Source organism: Mustela lutreola, chromosome X (genome assembly GCF_030435805.1).
Source record: "Mustela lutreola isolate mMusLut2 chromosome X, mMusLut2.pri, whole genome shotgun sequence".
In the NCBI taxonomy this organism is placed as follows: domain Eukaryota; kingdom Metazoa; phylum Chordata; class Mammalia; order Carnivora; family Mustelidae; genus Mustela; species Mustela lutreola.
Window position 1 is genome coordinate 101,264,544 of NC_081308.1, and position 20,371 is coordinate 101,284,914.

General features: G+C 39.4%; 1 protein-coding gene across 8 annotated transcripts in view; it reads right to left on the minus strand.

Annotated features, from left to right (window-relative positions):
* Window positions 1-20,371, minus strand: part of KLHL13 (kelch like family member 13) — a 202,966-nt gene that overhangs the window by 51,465 nt on the left and 131,130 nt on the right. Inside the window, exons 1-2 of one of the 8 annotated variants that reach the window (XM_059157699.1) lie at window positions 17,174-17,612; window positions 16,529-16,641 (exon numbers count right to left, since the gene is read on the minus strand). The exons of 5 other annotated variants lie outside the window; for them this stretch is intronic. In XM_059157699.1, coding sequence (XP_059013682.1) covers window positions 16,529-16,626 — 98 coding nt within the window. In that variant the 5' untranslated portion in view covers window positions 16,627-16,641; window positions 17,174-17,612. Of the gene's footprint in view, window positions 1-16,528; window positions 16,719-17,173; window positions 17,613-20,371 lie in introns of those variants that run through there. 2 more of the 8 variants (XM_059157700.1, XM_059157698.1) reach the window with 2 other exon arrangements.

A 20,371-nucleotide genomic window follows, 5' to 3' on the forward strand; every position in this document is an offset into this window, starting at 1 on the left:
GGCTCGATCCCAGGACCCCAGGATCATGACCTGAGCCAAAGGCAGAGGCTTAACCCACTGAGCCATCCAGGTGCCCCTGTGTGTCCTTTTTTTAATGCCAGTATCATACTATATATATATTTTTAAAGATTATTTATTTATTTATTTATTTATTTGAGAGAGAGCGTGAGAGAGAGTGTGAGAGGGGAGAAGGTCAGAGGGAGAAGCAGACGCCCCATGGAGCTGGGAGCCTGATGCGGGACTTGATCCTAGGACTCTAGGATCATGACCTGAGCTGAAGGCAGTTGCCCAACCAACTGAGCCACTCAGGCGCCCCAAGATTTTTTTTTTTAAGAGGGGGGTGGAGGCAGAGGGACAGGGAGCAAGAGAATCTTAAGCAGGTCCCGTGCCCACCACGTGAGCCCAACATAGGGCTGAATCTCACATTGCCAAGATCATGACCAGAGTTGAAATCAAGAGTCAGACACCCAAATGAGTGAGCCACCCACGTGCCCCAGGGTGTTCTTTTTCTTCATCAAACTCTGAGTTAACTCTCTCGTGCTATGCGTACATAAGCACTGCCTACCTCTCTCAAGTTGTTAGGAGATGCAAAAAATGTTTACTGTCCTTTATAGTGCACCCACCTACCCACAAATTCAAGTATCATAGTCTAAGGGTTAAAGTGAAGTTTTTAGCCTTAGAAATGGCTTCTTGTTTTTCTCCTCAAATACCATCAAGATCCACCACTTTACTGGACTGCTAGAAAACTATTTGAGCAAGTTGATAATGTTCAATTCCGTATCACAAGGCTATTTCAAGAACCAGCTACAGACAGCTCTGCTGATAGAACAAAAAAGCTCTACAAAAATACTTTTGTAAGTTTTTTTTTTTCCACAGCACAGTAACAATATGGAAGGACTCCTTTGGGGAAAGTATTTATGGACCATGACTCTATTTGTTTACTTTAAATATTAAATATTCCTTTTAAACAAATTATTTGTCAGAAAGAGAGTGCGGGAGAGAGAGTGCGCATGGGAATACAAGCAGGGGGAGTGGGAGAGGGAGAAGCAGGCTTCCCGCTGAGCAGGGAGCCTGATGTGGGACTCGATCCCAGGACCCTGAGATCAGGACCTGAGCTGAAATCAAGAGTCAGATGCTTGAGTGACTGAGCCACCAAGAAGCCCGTAAGTAAGAATTTTAAGTAGAAGATAATCAGAGCACTCTCAGACTGCGTGTGTATGTGTTTTGCAGAAGCCGGTTAGGAATTGTGAAGGAGTAATGAAGTACTGCTTTGATCTGTTGGAAGTAAGTAGGAAAGAGGGATATTAAGCAAGAAGACAGAAGCTTCCTTTCCTTCCTTCCTACTGTCTTTCATTTTTTTATTTAAAAAGTTTAAGATTTTGTTTATTTGACAGAGAGAGAGCACAGCAGGGGGAGCAGCAGAGGGAGAGGGAGAAGGAGACTCCCTGCTGAGCGGGGAGCCCAATGCAGGGCTGGATCCCAGGACTCTGGGATCGTGACCTAAGCCGATGGCAGACTCTAAGCCGACTGAGCCACCCAGGCACCTCCCTATAGTCTTTTAAACCGGTGTTTCGCACCCCACTTTATAATTTTTGACTCTCAGAGTATAGGTGAGAAGGAGACAGGGGAGAATCACCAAGTAGGTAAGGAGAATAAAGAATCGAGGTGTTAAAATTCTGCCCAGCTAGTTGGAAAATGCTGCTATACACTACTTCCCTCACTCACCCCATCTACACCAGCTACTTCTTGAAGCAGTAAGTCATTTTTTCCTTTTTATTTATTTATTTTAAAGTCTTTATTTATTTATTTATTTAGACAGAGATCACAAGTAGGCAGAGAGGCATGCAGAGAGAGAGGAAAGCAGGCTCTCCGCAGAGCAGAGAGCCTGATGCGGGGCCCGATCCCAGGACCCTGAGTTCATGACCTGAGCCAAAGGCAGAGGCTTAACCCACTGAGCCACCCACGTGCCCCCAGTAAGTCATTTTTCATCTCCAAAATCTAATCTTTTCATAGATCCCACTTTAATGAGAACATTAGTTTATTTAAAAGCACTCTCAATGGAAACCAATTCAACTACATCGTTCTTAAAGATTTTATTTTATTAATGATTTTATTTTTTAAGCAATCCCTATACCCAATATGGGGCTCAAGCTCACAACCCCAAGATCAATGGCACGCTCCAACAACCGAGCCAGCCACTGCCCCAGACTACATAGTTCTCAGTGATCATTTTGGGAAGCTTGGTCAGACAGAAGAAAGTTCAGGAATCTAAGTGTCATGCATTCAAGAGAGCCATAGATAGGATATTTTGGATTCTAGAAGAAAATTGTTATCATCAAAGTATTTTAATCATCTTTGACTCCTGTTTCTTCCCAATCTCCTATGTCCAGTCAACTGTCAAAATACTACTGAATATTCTTAATATGTTCCTATCCTTAACTTCTCTATACTGTCACTGTCCCTACACCATGCTTCTGACATCTATTACTTCTTATTTGGATTTGGTTATTAATATAAAGTACATATTTGTCACATCATAGCTACTTCACATACTGTGACTGTATTTATAACTCTGAAAGTCGCTTTCTTGCTCAAAAGTATTCAATGAATCCTCAGCTTCCTGAACAAAAACTGAATCCCACACTTGGGTTCAAGGCTTCTTTATTAGCCCTCTTTAACCTAATATGCATTCCAGCAAATAATTCAAAATAAATATATATTTAATGGTTAGAATATAAATAAAAACCCCAATCTATCAACTGTTTTGTTTTAGAGTATGTTGTTTTCATTCATCGTAACAGCTATGCCTTATTTCTATTGTTAACCAAGTAATGTGTAAAAACCATTTATTTTAAATATTTTTATTTTTTTAAGATTTTATTTATTGATTTAGAGTTGGGGGAAGGATAGAGGGAGAGGAAGAGAGAGAGAGAAAATCTCAAGCAGACTCCATCCTGAACTCAGAGCTGGACGTGGGGCTCGATCTCACAACCCCAAGATCATGAGCTGAGCTGAAATCAAGAGTCAGACACTTAACTGAATGAGCCACCCATGTGTCCTTCTGTTTATTTTTTTTTCAATTTGCATTCCAGTGTAGTTAACATACAGTGTTGTGTTAGTTTCCGGTGTACAACAGAGTGATTCAGTAGTTCCACAGATTACTCAGCGCTCATCACGGTAAGGGTACTCTTAATCCCCTTGACCTATTTCAACCACTCCCTGCTGGTAACCATCAGTTTGTTCTCTATAGTCAAGAGTCAGTTTCGTGGTTTGTCTCTCTCTTTCTTCTCCTTTGTTCATTTCTTTTGTTTCTTAAATTCCACATATGAGTGAAACCATATGGTATTTGTCTTTCTCGGATTTATTTCACTTAGCATTACACTCTGTAGATCCACCCATGTTGTTGCAAATGGCAAGATTTCGTTCTTTTTTTTATGATTGAGCACTATTCCGGTGTGTGTGTGTGCATGTACTTGCGGATGTGTACCATACCATCTTTATCTATTCATCTATCAATGGCTGCTTCCATAGTTTGGCTCTTGTAAATAATGTTGTAATAAACATAGGGATGCATGTACACCTTCGAATTAGTGTTTTTGCATTCTTTGGGTAAATACCAGTAGTGTAACTACTGGATGGTAGAGTAGCTCTATTTTTTATTTTTTGAGGAACCTGCATATTGTCCTCCACCCTGGTTCTACCATTTTGCACTACCAGCAACAGCATACAAGGGTTCTCTTCTCTCTACATCCTCACCAACAGTTGTTGTTTCTTGTGCATTTGATTCTGGACTTTCTAAATGGTGAGAGGTAATAGCTTATTGTAGTTTTGATTTGCACTTCCCTGATGATGAGTGATGTTGAGTTATATTTTCATGTTTCTGTTGCCTATCCGGATGTCTTCTTTGGAGAAAACATCTGTTCATGACTTCTGCCCATTTTTTAATTGGATTATCTATCTTTTTGTTATTGAGTTATGTAAGTTTTTTATATATTTTGGATACTAACCCTTTATTGGATGTGTAGTTTGCAAATATCTTCTCCTATTCATTAACGTCTTTTAATTTTGTTGGTTGTTTCCTTTGTTGTGCAGAATCTTCTTATTTTAATGTAGTCCCAATAGTTTATTTTTGCTTGTGTCTCCCTTGCCTCAGGAGACATACCTAAAATGTTTTAAACATTTTTGATATAAGGACAATTTATTTAATTTAAATCTAATATTTGCTAAACCTGGGCAAATAGGCTGAAGTCCTTTTAAGTATAAAACAATTAAGTCAAGTAAATATGGATGATTTTTTGAATACTAATTTTAAATTCATGTCTCCTAAGCCTTAGTCACAGCTCCTTTCTTCCTAGTCTGCCATTCCTTTTTTCAAATTAGACGCACAAAACATGTTATCATTCAAGTGCAAACATACAAGCTTTAAAACATAAATTTGTCTATGGTCAACTAATCTTCGACAAAGCAGGAAAGAATGTCCAATGGAAAAAAGACAGCCTTTTCAATAAATGGTGCTGGGAAAATTGGACAGCCACATGCATAAAAATGAAATTGGACCATTTCCTTACACCACACACAAAAATAGACTCAAAATGGATGAAGGACCTCAATGTACGAAAGAAATCCATCAAAATCCTTGAGGAGAACACGGGCAGCAACCTCTTCGACCTCTGCCGTAGCAACATCTTCCTAGGAACAACGCAAAAGGCAAGGGAAGCAAGGGAAAAAATGAACTACTGGGATTTCATCAAGATCAAAAGCTTTTGCACAGCAAAGGAAACAGTTAACAAAATCAAAAGACAACTGACAGAATGGGAGAAGATATTTGCAAACGACATATCAGATAAAGGACTAGTGTCCAGAATCTATAAAGAACTTAGCAAACTCAACACCCAAAGAACAAATAATCCAATCAAGAAATGGGCAGAGGACATGAACAGACATTTCTGCAAAGAAGACATCCAGATGGCGAACAGACACATGAAAAAGTGCTCCATATCACTCGGCATCAGGGAAATACAAATCAAAACCACAATGAGATATCACCTCACACCAGTCAGAATGGCTAAAATCAACAAGTCAGGAAATGACAGATGCTGGCGAGGATGCGGAGAAAGGGGAACCCTCCTACACTGTTGGTGGGAATGCAAGCTGGTGCAGCCACTCTGGAAAACAGCATGGAGGTTCCTCAAAATGTTGAAAATAGAACTGCCCTATGACCCAGCAATTGCACTATTGGGTATTTACCCTAAAGATACAAATGTAGTGATCCAAAGGAGCACATGCACCCGAATGTTTATAGCAGCAATGTCCACAATAGCCAAACTATGGAAAGAACCTAGATGTCCATCAACAGATGAATGGATCAAGAAGATGTGGTATATATACACAATGGAATACTATGCAGCCATCAAAAGAAATGAAATCTTGCCATTTGCAACAACATGGATGGAACTAGAGCGTATCATGCTTAGCGAAATAAGTCAAGCAGAGAAAGACAACTATCATATGATCTCCCTGATATGAGGAAGTGGTGATGCAACATGGAGGCTTAAGTGGGTAGAAGAAGAATAAATGAAACAAGATGGGATTGGGAGGGAGACAAACCATAAGTGACTCTTAATCTCACAAAACAAACTGAGGGTTGCCGAGGGGAGGGGGTTTGGGAGAAGGGGTTGGGATTATGGACATTGGGGAGGGTATGTGATTTGGTGAGTGCTGTGAAGTGTGTAAACCTGGTGATTCACAGACCTGTACCCCTGGGGATAAAAATATATGTTTATAAAAAATTAAAAAAGTATAAAAAAAAACAAAACATAAATTTGTCTAAAATAGTTTTTCCCATTATGATAAAGAATATGTGAACACAAGTCAAATCACTCTTAAGTCCAAGAGTGATTTGCAGTCTTGGAACAGATTATAATCTTATTCTCTTTATCAAATTACTATTTGATGAACCATGACTAAAGTATTTTGGTCATTGGTAAATTGCTTCTACTAAAATTACTTTCAGTCTGTGCCAGCATCATGGTATTTATCAGCAAGCAAGAAACAGAATCAGGATTTTGGATTAGTTTTTTCGTAGGAAAGATAGCATAACTTACTCTCTAATGAGACTGTGATATATTAGATTACTGCATATATCAAATGAAGAAATTCAACACTCTTAAGGGAATGATCTGCACAGATGATCCAGGTCTTCCGTCTCCTTAAGATCAAAATGTTGGTTTGTTTAGCTGTGAATCACTCAGAAATGATTACATACACACAACCTTTGTAGGAAAGTGCTCATAATGAATGAAAATTGTTTCATTTTGGTTGTGCTAAGGGACTGGATAGCCAATTCACAACCTCGAACAGCCACATACTTTTCAAAATTTTGTTTCAATTTTAGCTAGGTCAGACTAAGTGAGTTAATAAGGAATTGAGTGAGTTAATTGCAGAGAAGAGAAAAGCTCCAATGTAGGCTCACTTAAAAGTCAAATCTAGTTGAGGATTTTGTAGTAAACCAGTCTTAAACATTAATTTGTAATACAGTTGATGGAATGGGATAAACTAATAAAAAGGAAATATAAATTAAGAATAGGTTGAGTCATCAAATACAACCATGCAGGAAGGAAAAGTGATCGAACATGAATATCACATTCTCTTCCAAGGTATAAAGGTATGACAAAGAGTAATTTGTAAGGTTACTTCTAGCTCTTGGATTCAGAGAACTCTCACTGCATATGATAATTACGTTTTTTTAAAAAATATTTTATTTATTTATTTGACAGAGAGAGATCACAAGTAAGCAGAGAGGCAGGCAGAGAGAGAGGAGGAAGGAGGCTCCCCACTGAGCAGAGAGCCCGATGCGGGGCTCGATCCCAGGACCCATGACCTGAGCCAAAGGCAGAGGCTTTAACCCATTGAGCCACCCAGGCACCCTCCCCCCCTTTTTTTTAAAGTAAGCTCTACACCCGATGTAGGATTTGAACTCATGACCCCAAGATCAAGACTCACATGTTCTACCGACTGAGCCAGCCAGACACAGTCTTTTTTAAAGTATGCTTTTTTTTTTTTTTTTTTTTTATTATTTTTTTTTAAGATTTATTTATTTATTTATTTATTTGACAGAGAGAAATCACAAGTAGGTAGAGAGGCAGGCAGAGAGAGAGAGGAGGAAGCAGGCTCCCTGCCAAGCAGAGAGCCCGATGCGGGACTCGATCCCAGGACCCTGAGATCATGACCTGAGCCGAAGGCAGCGGCCCAACCACTGAGCCACCCAGGCGCCCCTAAAGTATGCTTTTTTAAAGATGGCATGGTCTTATCCCACTGATGAGTGCAAGCAAAGTATTTTTGAAACTAGAGAAACAAAACGTGAACATAGAAGATGTTACAGGGCAAGCTGTAGGGGAAAAGAAAAGGTAATTTAGAATTTCTAAGAATACTTGGCAGTGAGAGACTTCAATGTGGGAAGGAAAAAGGGGGAGAGAGAAGGGACAGACATATGGCATAAGCACTAACATAGTTCAGTAGCCCACGAACACCCAACAGAACTTGACCTACAACCTATCATTCTCATGAAGTTTCCTTCTCAAATGTTAGTGCTGTAAAATATAGTAAGTGCTCAAGGCTTTTAAATAAAAAATTCAGTCAAGCCCCTATACCTTCCATAATAGAAAGGAAACAGTGTCCAGAGAATTAAAAATACCTACTTCTGAGTCCAGAACATTCCCACACTCACCCCCAAGTTTAGAAATGGCACTTTTGGGGCACCTGGGTGGCTCAGTTAAGTTTCTGCCTTCAGCTCAAGTCATGATTCCAGGGTCCTGGGATCCAGACCCTCATCAGGCTCTCTGCTCAGCTGGAAGCCTGCTGCTCCCTCTGCCCCTCCCCTCCCCCACCTGTGCTCATGTGCATGAGTGCTCACTCGCTCTCTTTCCCTCTCTGAAAAAAATAATGTCACTTTTCTGGCCATACTGACTTGCAGGAGAATCCAGTTTAATGCTCAAAGGCTGAGTGGCATAGACAGTCTCCATTTGTGCTTTTACTGTTCCTATTTCACAGGTGTTCACAAAGTAACATCAGGTTTCAGTGTTTTCCTCTGCACTACACACTGAAAGGCATGAGCATGGCAACAGTCATATAATTGTATGCCATCACCAGCTAATTTTTGTTTTATTTTTTAAGTAAATATATAATGTATTTTTTTTTAAAGCTTTTATTTCTTAATTTGACAGAGAGAAATCACAAGTAGATGGAGAGGCAGCCAGAGAGAGAGAGAGAGAGATAGGGAAGCAGGCTCCCTGCTGAGCAGAGAGCCTGATGCGGGACTCGATCCCAGGACCCTGAGATCATGACCTGAGCCGAAGGCAGCGGCTTAACCCACTGAGCCACCCAGGCGCCCAACATATAATGTATTTTTATCCCCAGGGGTATAGGTCTGTGAATCGCCAGGTGGAGTCTCCCATGTGAACACAGCCTTGCTGTCACCTTGATTTTAACCCAGGGAGACCCATACCAGACTTCTGAGCTAAAAAAACTATAAGATAATAAATTAGTGAGGTTTTAAGCCATGAATTTGCAGTGATTTAATATGACAGCGAGGAAACTCATACAGACTTCTTTTTGAGTGCTTGGGTGCGATTAAGCAATGGGACAATAATGTCTGTCAGAAGATACTGAGCACGCAGCCCAGGGAGTACCCTAGGAAAGCACTAAAAAGAGCCTAAAAGCTAGAGCACTTTCCACAGTGGCTGATTACCACGGTGGATGGGAGGATGTGGGGAGTCAATGAAGGCAGAATGGTGCTTTAAGAGAAATAGGAAACAGCGACGCCTGGGTGGCTCAGTCGGTTCAGCTGCTGCCTTGGGCTCAGGTCATGACCCCAGGGTCCTGGGATGGAGTTCTGTATCTGCATCTCATTCGGCTCCCTGTTCAGCAGGGAGCCTGCTTCTCCTTCTCCTCTGCCTGCCTCTCTGCCTACTTGTGATCTCTGTCTGTCAAATAAATAAATAAAATCTTTAAAAAAAATGAGAGAAACAGGGAAAGGTGAAGTGAATCTTGATACCTTGATCAGCAAAGGAAAGATAATTGCCCCAACATTTTCCTACAACTTCACCACTTGCCAGTACAGTCAAGGAAAGCTGACTTCTTCTTAAGCCACCACCCAATTCAAAAAAGCTTACCTCATTTATCGTACTTCCTTGTTCTTCTGATCCTAGTGAGATATTATCTAATTAACAGTTGGCATGAAAGTAGCAAAAGTCGACAAAAACAAAACAGCATCAGAGAAATTCAGAGCTTTGAAATGAAACGGACCTGCGTTTGAATTCTCACTTCACCTCTTCCGTGGAGTGTGATACTGAGCAAGCCAACCTATCTGAACCACTGTGCCCGGGTGTAAAACAGAGAAGACTTCCTCGGATAGAATGTTTGGGAGACAGACTGCAAAGTGCTTAGTGTTTTTATAGGAGCACTCAGCAAACTATATTAGATTTAGCTCTGTTAAACCAGGACAGTTCTTAAAAACTGCAAGCAAATACATTTCACATGAAATGTATAATATTGGTCTTAGAGGCTAGATTCAAGTTTTAAGCTCCTGGAGTCCTGAAAGTTTTTTTTTTTTTTTAAGATTTTATTTATTTATTTGACAAAGAGATCACAAGTAGGCAGAGAGGCAGGCAGAGAGAGAGAGAGAGAGAGAGGGAAGCAGGATCCCTGCTGAGTAGAGAGCCCGATGCGGGGCTCAATCCCAGGATCCTGAGATCATGACCTGAGCCGAAGGCAGAGGCTTTAACCCATTGAGCCACCCAGGCGCCCCCTGAAAGTTGTTTTTATTGACCTTTTTCTTAGGGAAGAGTAAATCATTGCTTTTCACTATTTGAACCATATCCCAAGACATACTTTCCAACAAGGTAGAGATCCTCTTACCGTAGCATACCATAAATGAGGCAGCACTGGATAAAGCAACATATATCCTCATCATGGGAAGTCATACCAGTGAAAATATTTTACTCTTAACTGACAACAAAATATAGTTTTATTTTTCACTAAGATGACATCCTAAAGACTGGGGTCAAATTATTCCTGCTTGAAACGTAAAATATGTACACTTGTGCCCTAGAAAGCACCTATGCCCCATCCAATTTACAGGGTGATATTCTGTTCCACTTGTTTAAAAAGGTTACTATCAAGTTCAAACATAAACTGGTTCACTACCCATTCCACATACCATGCACTTTAAAATCTGGTATCTTCATGGAACACTACATCAAAAACTAATGAGGTACTATATCATACTTATATAACATAATACAAATCAAATTTTTAAAAATCTGGTATTTATTTTGGGGGCAACTAGCTGCCTTGATCAGCAGAGCATGCAACACTTGATCTCAGGTCTCTAAGTAAGTTTGAGCCCCACATTGGGTGTACAAGTTACTTAAAATTAAAATCTTTAAAAGAAAATTTTAAAAAAATCTGGTATCTCTTTTCAGTTCAGGTCTTCATATTTAGCTCAGACACATTTCTCTTCTATAGTGTTTTCATTTTCTTTTTTTTTTTTTTTAAGATTTTATTTATTTATTTGACAGAGAGAGATCACAAGTAGGCAGAGAGGCAGGCAGAGAGAGAGAGGGAAGCAGGCTCCCCGCTGAGCAGAGAGCCCGATGCAGGGCTCAATCCCAGGACCCTGAGATCATGACCTGAGCCGAAGGCAGAGGCTTTAACCCACTGAGCCACCCAGGCACCCTGTGTTTTCATTTTCTGTTAAGTCCATTATCAATACTGAAAGTACAGTAAAGAAAAATTAACCTGATTATCTTGGATCAGAATTTTCATACCAGTAAAATACATGGAGCAATTTAATTGTTCGTGAATAAAGATGGGATGGAAAGACAGTAACTTTGAGTGACTTCGAGGACTACACCCCTAATGCCCATCCGAGTTATGCCGGGCCCATAACAGGTGTGAGTAATTCTACATATTACGAAGTCAGTATACAAGGTGAGTGGAAAAGAGCTGAGCGCTTTAAAAAATGGGTTACTCAGCAATTTCTTTAGGTACTGATTCCCCAAGAATCATACCCTGACACCACCTTTTTCTCCTGGTCTTGAGGAAATAAAGCAATTCCTGGGGGCTACCATTTCAATTCAAAATATCATCAGGCATAGTGTTTATAATTCTTGGCTCTTAACTACAAGGTAAAGTCATTAACACAAATTCTTGCCTCTTACTTCTTTCTTTCCCCTCCCCCTAACTCGGCCCAACCTGGCTTCTCATCTAAATAGTCTAACTTTCAAGCAGAATGTCTGGAATCCTCAGAATTCTTAGTTAACTCCAGACTTCCTGTGAGGCTCCAAGAGATTTGCATTTCTGCCACTTCCCTATGAGGCAAGTGTTTTGAGGGGTACCTGGAAGTCCCACTGAAGTAGAAAAAAGAAACAATGCATCCAGAGAAATGCTTGACAAGGAAAATTCTTGGAAATCTCTGAAAGCATCAGAAATACTAGCTTTCTGGCTTGCAAGTTTCTTTTGTGCGATATTCTAGAGTAACATTAAATGGTTTCAAGAGATCTTTTAAAACACACACACAATTGGCTTGAGTACAAGATTCTAACTCCCCTTGCACATGGCAGGCAGGCTTCCCCTGACTAAAAATTCTGAAGTAGCAAAGAGAATCCACACGGACTAGGAGGAGCAAGCCGCCCATTCATGAACCTCTGGAGAGGAAGTCTGTAAACTCGGAATTCACCACGGAACAGTGTGGATCCTGTGATTAAAAATGATACAATCTCCCTCAGACAAGCAGAAGGTCTGTATAAAAGGAGAAAGGTGTCTTCTATTCAGACCACACAGGGAGCGCTGCTTTGGGATGTAATCTCTGGTATAAAGATTAACATGAAAAAAGCGGGCCAGGTGACGACAACCAGCAGAGCAAAGGGTCTGGAAAAATGTCATACAAGCAAGGGTTAAAGAAAGAGATATCCAGGCTTGTAGGTAGTACAGAAAAGAAAGATTTTTTTCTATCCAGGTCCAAAAGGCTACATGAGGATCTGGAGATAAAAGATTTAGGAAAGATTTTGCTCAGCACAAGGAAGAGCTGTCCACGTGTGAGAGGTGCTGCCTTGGTGAGGTAGTGAGCTATCTGTCATTGATGGTGATCAAGGAGAATGTTTCTTACCACCTTTCAGAGGTGTCGCAGAAAGGATGCCTGCTTTAAAGGGGGTTTAGGTTCTCTAATGACCTCTAAGGTCATCTTTAGCTCTAGGGTTTTCCATTAATGTGTGTTAAGCTAGCCCTCTGTAGGCTCAGACAATAGAAATTCCCCAAGGACGTGCCACCGAAGTTACGCACTCACACTAAATGGTTCTTAGGCGATGTTTATGTTATTTCTCCACATAATTTTGTTAGAGTGAGCATTTAGTAAAAACAAATTAAGCAGACAAAAGTTTATGTGTGTGGTAACTGTGAAAGGACTTACATATATTCTTTTCTAATTTGAGATGGTGAATTTAAGAAGTATTTTGCCAAATAAAACGTGACTTCTAAAATGAGGTTTTATTATAATCATTAAATAAGAACAAAAGACAATCTTTGGGAACGGAAGACATGTCAAATTTTTGAAAATGCCTGTTTTTATTCTCTTTTTTTGAATCACCCATAAACCAGGGATGCTTATACAGGCTGCGCAGTCTTTCCTCAGGAAATCTAGAGACTGAATTTTAATGATACGATGATAGAAAACAATTGCTATAAAGTACTGTGCTGTTGATATATACTACAAACTCTATTTTACATATTAAACAAAATAACCGTAAGCAGGAAGCTGACCAAAGCCAAATAAATACGTTAGTTTAAGGTGCACAGGTCTAACACTCATTCTACACTCACTGTCTTCTAGCTTGAGAAAGGTAAAATTTCAAATGAAAACATCCCATCGCATGTGGCTAGCTAGAAAATTCCCTGCTACATTGCACTGCTTAATTCCTACCCATTGTCTTCCTCTTTAGTGCCACAGCATTGTTATCAAAACTTACAGCTTGTGAAAAAAGATAAAAGGATTGCTAATGCTAATCCTGATCTATTTCAGCTGCCCTTAGAAATTAACAATACATTAACCCTCTAACAGTAGCCTGAAGGAACCATTTGCTGTTTTAAAACACTGAATACCAAAACACCAGAAAACCACTTAGATGTGACTGTCCTTTCAGTTTTATTAATTTAGGCAAAATGACAGGTTAATTTATAGGGTTCACCCCTGTCAAGAAGGGAGTCTTTACTAATTCAGTTTACACTGACCAGGAGATCCTCCCTCAGGCTAAGGCTGAACTTCAACCTACTGTGGAACAGAGAGTAACACAAACACATCACTCAGTTTTCTATTAAGATGGTCCCTTCAGAATTCGGTATGGATGGCACACCACCTTGCAAGGGTTCCAAACGGAAGCTGAGGGAAGGCTCCATCTAACCAGTAAAGACTAAGCATTTGGTAACCAAGCCGCCTGAAGGCCAAAGGATTTTTTTTCCTCCATCTTTTGTCTTTAGGGTACTCCCACTATTCCTGAATCAGAGGATAACACAACTCGAAGAGCAAAGAAAGAGCGTTTATGCTATAGAAGAGTTGATTCTCCTTAATATCGCCATCAACATTGTCCTCATCATCGATCTGTCTTGAATATATGGACAGGTTGAGCCTCTCATTCAAGTTTTCCACAAGAAAGAAGGCAAACGTGGATTTGAAATCCACAAGGGCAAAATCGCCTTTCTGTTTAATGCTTGCAGTAAGTGAAACATTTTCTGTTGTCCCTTTCACAGGAGTAGCAAGCACTACACACCTAAGCGTCATCTACCCTTGAGAACGAGACCACAAGGAGCCTTTATATTTTTTCCATATTTGCTCAACTGCTACAGCACATTTTTACTACAGCCCCAAAGATTTTTATTGACATTTCATTCTTTGAAAAATGACCCAAATCCTTGATGAAAACCATGGAATGTGTTATTTGACAAATCACAATAAATATTGATACAATACTACAAACCAATAATGATGCGACTCAAGAAAACATACAAAAAAGGTGTTTCTCGGAACTGTCCAGAATTCTGTATTCCAGATAATACTGTAAAGGGTTAGATATAATTTCATGGATCAACTCTAAAATATCATAACTGGCCAAAAAGTCAGAATTCAACTATTCCATTTCAAGGCAAAGACTTTAGACCCAAAGACACAAATAACTATTTAACCCAACAACTGTGAGAGCAAACATAACGTTACTTGACCCAGTTTTCTAACTTAGTCTTTGTGATTTTTGAAAGTGGGAAATTACGCTCAACTTAGGTATCATTTTGTGTGCAGAAGTGTTGTGGAATATAAAGAAGGTCTGATGAGAACGTGTTACACATGGTATTTTTATTTCTGGCCAAGTAAGGCGATGAACTCCAACCTGAAACAGTCAAAAACTAAGCAATGTATTTTAGAAACCAGACTTACACTCCCTAAGCTAGTCTTTTTTCCTATATTTAACATATTTCCCCTGTGTATATTGATATGATATTTAAAATGCCATATTAATTTGTTTATAAGGAAAAATAAGTTAAGGCCAATTTAATAACTTAGACTGTGACAATGTCAAAATGTTGTAACCTAACACTAGCCCATCGAATGCACTTTCCCATTCTACCTCTGTGTACTACCAGCAATCAACATCAACATGCAAGATGTGTGGTATTTTCCAGCTTCCACCATCTAAATCAATTCACTCACATCATCAGGTCAAAGAGGCGAGTACTTAAAAGGAAGAAAGTGATTCATTACAGATGCTGTATTAAGCTGTACCTGAGCCTGTGGCTAGTATGAATTAATAAAATATACATTTTTTTAAGCATCTCTAAAAATCTAGCCACAGTAGGTAGGAGCTACAGTTTGGATCCTCTGTATGGTGAAATATAAGAGGAACATCAGACTCATTAATAGCCATTATTAATTGTACCCTACTGATTTCAAGTTTGGGAGGGCATATGTTTTATTTTGTTTTTACAATGAAGTTGCTTTTGGTAAATCTTTGCTCATTTCTCACCAGCTAGGATTCAGAAAGTCAACAGGCACATCACATTTTCTCAAATGATTTGAAGGAGCTCCATTAACTTGTCACCTCAATTAACTTGTCACCTCCATTAATTTGTGCTTTTGACAAATTCAGCTTTTGAGAAACAAATATAGCTGATCTTTTTTTCCCTTTTCTTTCACAAATCTAACTTAAAATTTTAACTCTATGGGAAAAGTCAAACAAGCAAACAGATAAAATCATCTGAAGCACTTCTAAGGAAGAACATAAAAAATAATCTGAAAATGACATGATGTCAGAATTTCACTCTAAAATGTCCTCATTTTTCAAAGCTTTCTAGGGATTCACTTCCTTTGGGCTGAGAGCACCAGCATAGTTCCTCAGCAGCTGAAAGCTTTTCAAAGAACCAGATAAGACACCACTGTGCTTCTGAACCTCATATAAAACAAAAACTAATAAAATGGCAACTCACCGGCTTTCTGAACACATAATTAACCTAAAGCAGGAAGAATTTTCCATAGCTTTCCTACTGAAAAATACTGTTAAGGAAATACAATTAGAACAGGCTTCTACTCCAAAAGCTTTTCGTATGCTAATATTTTAAAAATAAAAATTTAAAAAAAGGTCCAGCTTTCTCTTACTCCTTCCCCTACCGAAAGGTGGGGAAAAAAGGATCACAGACAGTATTTTAAAAGATTTCATTATATCGCCTGGATTTTGTTTCTAAGGCAACAGTTTGCAAATTTAAAAACTCAGATTTTAAAAAATTCTAGTAAGACTTCCCAATCTATTTTAGTATATATTTACTTAAAATAAATTTCGAAAACAGACATTTGTAGACCATACTTTGCAACTCTATGTATGTAGATAACTATTGACAGAACTAGAACTTGCACAAATTTGAACTTACACCTCAGAACCGGAATTATAAAACTGGGAGAGATAGAACATTGAACTTATTAATATGCGTACACAAGTATAAAAGTCCTGGTTACAAGGCTCATTTTCTGACCAATGTGTTAACTCCGAATGTTTCCAATTGATCCAAAAATTATAGAGAGCATTTCCCTTCACCAGCAGTGTTTAGTGCCACTACACAAAAGAAGTCCTCTTAAATATTTCAGCTACACAAAAATTCGAAACAAAACCCAACCGGCATAAAACATGAAAGTCTATCCTTAGGCAATTCCTTAGGTATACCTTTAGACTTGTACATTAGTAATCCGATGACCATTAAGCACATTAAATAAAAATAAACATCAACTCCTAGGACAAGCAACAGAAGGTAAAACGTGGGCATGCCAATATATTTCATTATAAACCAGCTTATTTCATTATAAACCAGCTTGAGATTTTTTACACTTGTGGGTTTGGGGATGTTGCTGTTCGGGATTTTTTTTTTTTTTACCCCCGTTTGCCACAAGGTTGATTCAGGAATGAAACCCCACTTTAATATTCTCTTTTCTCTCACTTACATGTATGCTGGAGAAAGTGGAGTTGACCTGGATGTTTTAAGCACAGGAACTGGGAATTTCCAGATAGCAGGAGAGCTCGTTTTCCATTTCAATGGCATGTTGTCACCACGGTACTACAATAACAGTAAACAGCGTTTCCATAACAGACTACCAACTAGAACTTCCATTCCACACTGTCCCGACACAGCAGCGAGCGACTGCAGCGAACAAGCAAGCCATCTGCCTGTGCCCTTAACACCGAAGCCTCCGATCTGTAAAACAGGGCTGCAAGGTACCTCCTTTAAACCCTCCTGTCCCCTAAAGCAATATGAGGATTCTATCGTTCTAACTCAACAATAGTGCCACCTCGTTAGGAAAGCGTTGACTGCAGTGTATATATATATATATATATATATATATATATATATATATATATATATATATGACTGCACCCTGCAGACCACACAATGCAGCTTTATTTAATAAAAGCGGCTGGGGTTTTATTTTGTTGTTGTTGCCGTCGGTTTAAGCTGGCTTTACCATTGTTCTACCTTAACAGGGATACTGCAGCGCTGTACTCGATTCTGCACCTATTAACCTGATTTCTGACCAATAGTAGAAGGAAAAAAAAATAGATGGGTTTTGTATGAAAATGAAACAACATACCTACTCAGAATACACTTGTCATCCTCTGAACATTCTTCTTTCGAGCTGCAACAATACAAATGGGATATAAACCTCAGCATAGCCTTAGGCCACAGCTAATAGAGATCAGTGACTAAATTCGGCAGCCTGCTCGCCTCCCGTGCGAGCTCCGGCCACACAATACAAGAATGCCATTATGGGAAAAGCCCGTTTAGAAAAATGCCCGTCTCTCTGTTTTCCAGTTAGAAGAAGGCAAAATGTAAGAACAAGCATGAACTGCTGCAGAACTCTGCACGCTCTTCTAGTGGCTTCTGATTCAAGTTGCTCTCCTTTCCCTATTCTTATCTCCAAGCCGGGATGAGCAGAATCTCATCCATTTACAACATGCCGTGGTAACACGAATATCACTCTGTCTTCTGCAGCGGAGAAGTACAGAGCAGCGTGTTCTTAATAGCAGTCCTCCGAGGGACGCTATCAACAATCTAATTCAATGCTGCCCTCCCCTTCTTCTCTCCCCCTTTCCCCTCCCGTTCGGCTCCCCTCCCTCCTCCTCCCCCCACCCCCAAACAGCTCACAAATTGCCTAGAGGAGAGACCAATGCTGCTGGCCAAGCAGGTGTCCAGCAGGGACCATTCCAAAGCTCAGCGGCGGTCCCGTAACCTCTAGGGGCTAGCGACTGACAAGGAGATTGAAATATTCAAGCTGCCGTCAAAGGCAACTTGAGATACTTCATGAAAGCCCTGGCAAATACATGGTTCATCCGTATCATTTTAAAATACTGCCAGAAAACAGCCTTGCAAGTGCCCCGAAAGTGGCTGGCTGTTGTAAGTTTCTCTTTAAAGCGCCAAAGTCACACATTTCCTTCACAATTCTAAGAGGTGAGAATAGGAGAGGCTGGTATTATGCCGGACTCTTTATTTACGGGCTGATGTCAGGCAAGTCGCCATCACTAAGCATCTACCTTCATAGCACATCCTTCTACCTCTGCCTAAAAACAGATTTATCCTGCCTTCACCACTGCGAGCTTAGTAAAAGCAGACCATCCTCAACACAGAAGCCACTATCTTTAACCAAAAAAAAAAAAAAAAAAGCACCGCAGTGTCACTGTTTGTCACTGTTTGTCAAACAGCTCATATTTACTTTCAGGTCTGTGTGCAAACAATAAACTTGTGCTTCTAACTTCAGTGGCTGGCTTTCGGATACTCCCTCCGAATTATTCTTAGTTTTTAAAAAGACTGAGACTTGGTCCCTTAAGAGGTTTCTCATTTGTATTCAAAAAGCACAGATGGATGTTACCATAGGAAGAAACCACCTTCAAAAATTCCACAATATAGAATTGAATATACCAGAAATGCTGTGTGAAATGAGCTCCAGGTAATTACAAATACCTTCCTTGAAGATACACATCAATATTCAAGAGAAGAGTATTTTCCTATGATGGCCACCCATACATGTATATGCAGTATATACACACACCACATGCATACACACATCTATGGAGAGAAAGCTTATTTTGAAAGATGGACCAGTAATGCATAAACTTCATTAAATAGTAGGTAGATAGATGTCAGCCATCACTAACTCACAAATAATTTGTATTCAGTCGACCATATGCAAGCACTCCCAAAAAATCCAGGCAAGCAACTTAAAAAGTTAAATTGTATTTCTCTTTTTAGTAGCCACACACAGAACTGTCTCATAAAATTCTTCGAAGAAATCAGAGAAAGGAGTATTTATCCATACCTTAAAGAGAAAAATACATTTAAGAGGTAAAAAAAAAACCCACTAATACAAATAAATCATAGTCAATATTTTACATTACAAGGCTTTCTATAATAATGCTTAATAGGTATGGAGCAAAAAGGTCCCAGGTTCAACAACCAGCAGTTCCAACTTGTTGGAAAGCCCCTGAACAAAACACACACATATACATGCACACACACACTCATCAAGCAAGTTTGGAATGTCCCATTCCAAAAATGTAAAGCATTCTCAGTTACAAATATAAAACGTAAGACAGTTACAAACTAGCTATATGTAGCAAAGAGGTGATGTTTTGGAAAGGAAATTCAACCACCTTTCCAGCTTATGAAAATATTACAAAGCAGTAATCACAAATACAACTTCTGAGAACAAAGACCTCCCCAAAACTACATAAAATCATGGTTAGTAAAGCAGTGTGAGCAGTCTATAAAGTCAACTCAACATTTATGAGTGGGATATAGGGCAAATGTGGAGTTCTCGAAACAAGGGGGTAACCCCCACAAACAGGTGAAGATCACTTCATTGCAAAGCTTCTCCAGTTATGCTTCTTTGCAAACAACTTATTCAAAAAACCCACATAAACTTTATCTAACCTCAGGCTCCAAAGAAATCAACCAATAGCACCAACCTGTTTTGGGGGCCCTTTGACAATTGTCATATTTGCCCAAAGTGAAAAGGAAACAAGACTGATTTCCCTCCACACCACACTCAGCACCAGTAAAGACACCCAAACTCTAAAATCTTACATCCAATGATGAATATTTATTTCTATTCAGTTTTCCTGCTTTAATAAATTGCTAGGAATCATTTTTAATTAGCTCTCATGAGCAAACAACTAACATGCCAAAGGCTTTAAAAATAATTCCTTTAAGTAGAAATACGGTCCACCAAATCTACTTTACATTATTAATTTGCTTAACAACAACGTTGTTCATACATCGTTTAGAAATAAACTTCAGCCAGGTAAAATCACCCCAGTTACAAATTAGCGAAGTCCAAATTGATCAGATTTTACTACCCTGATGGCAACTCCAGTAGCAACTATCGAGCGTAATTACCCTTACATTCTGGAACTGAAATTGTGCTCCCCTCCAGAGTGAAAGGGAGAAAACTATTAAATGTGTATTTTAAATGGAGTTTTATGCAGGCTCAGTGTCCCACTGCTTTCATATTTAGACTGGGAAATGTCAAAAACCCTCGTTGACTTTCCAAGGAATGCTGATTTCATTTATAGAACGCTTGGTTTCTATTAGGGACCACTGCACGAAAGCGGACAGAAAGACAACATACATAAGACTCTTCAAAGCACTTGAGGAACATTAACTAATCACTTGAAAATACCTGTGGAACGCGTACTGCAGACATGTCCTAAACAAAGGACAATGCTGGGACTTGGCCAAGGCCACAAAAAGAAGGATCCATGGCCAAATCTTACAATGCAGAATTCCCTGGTTC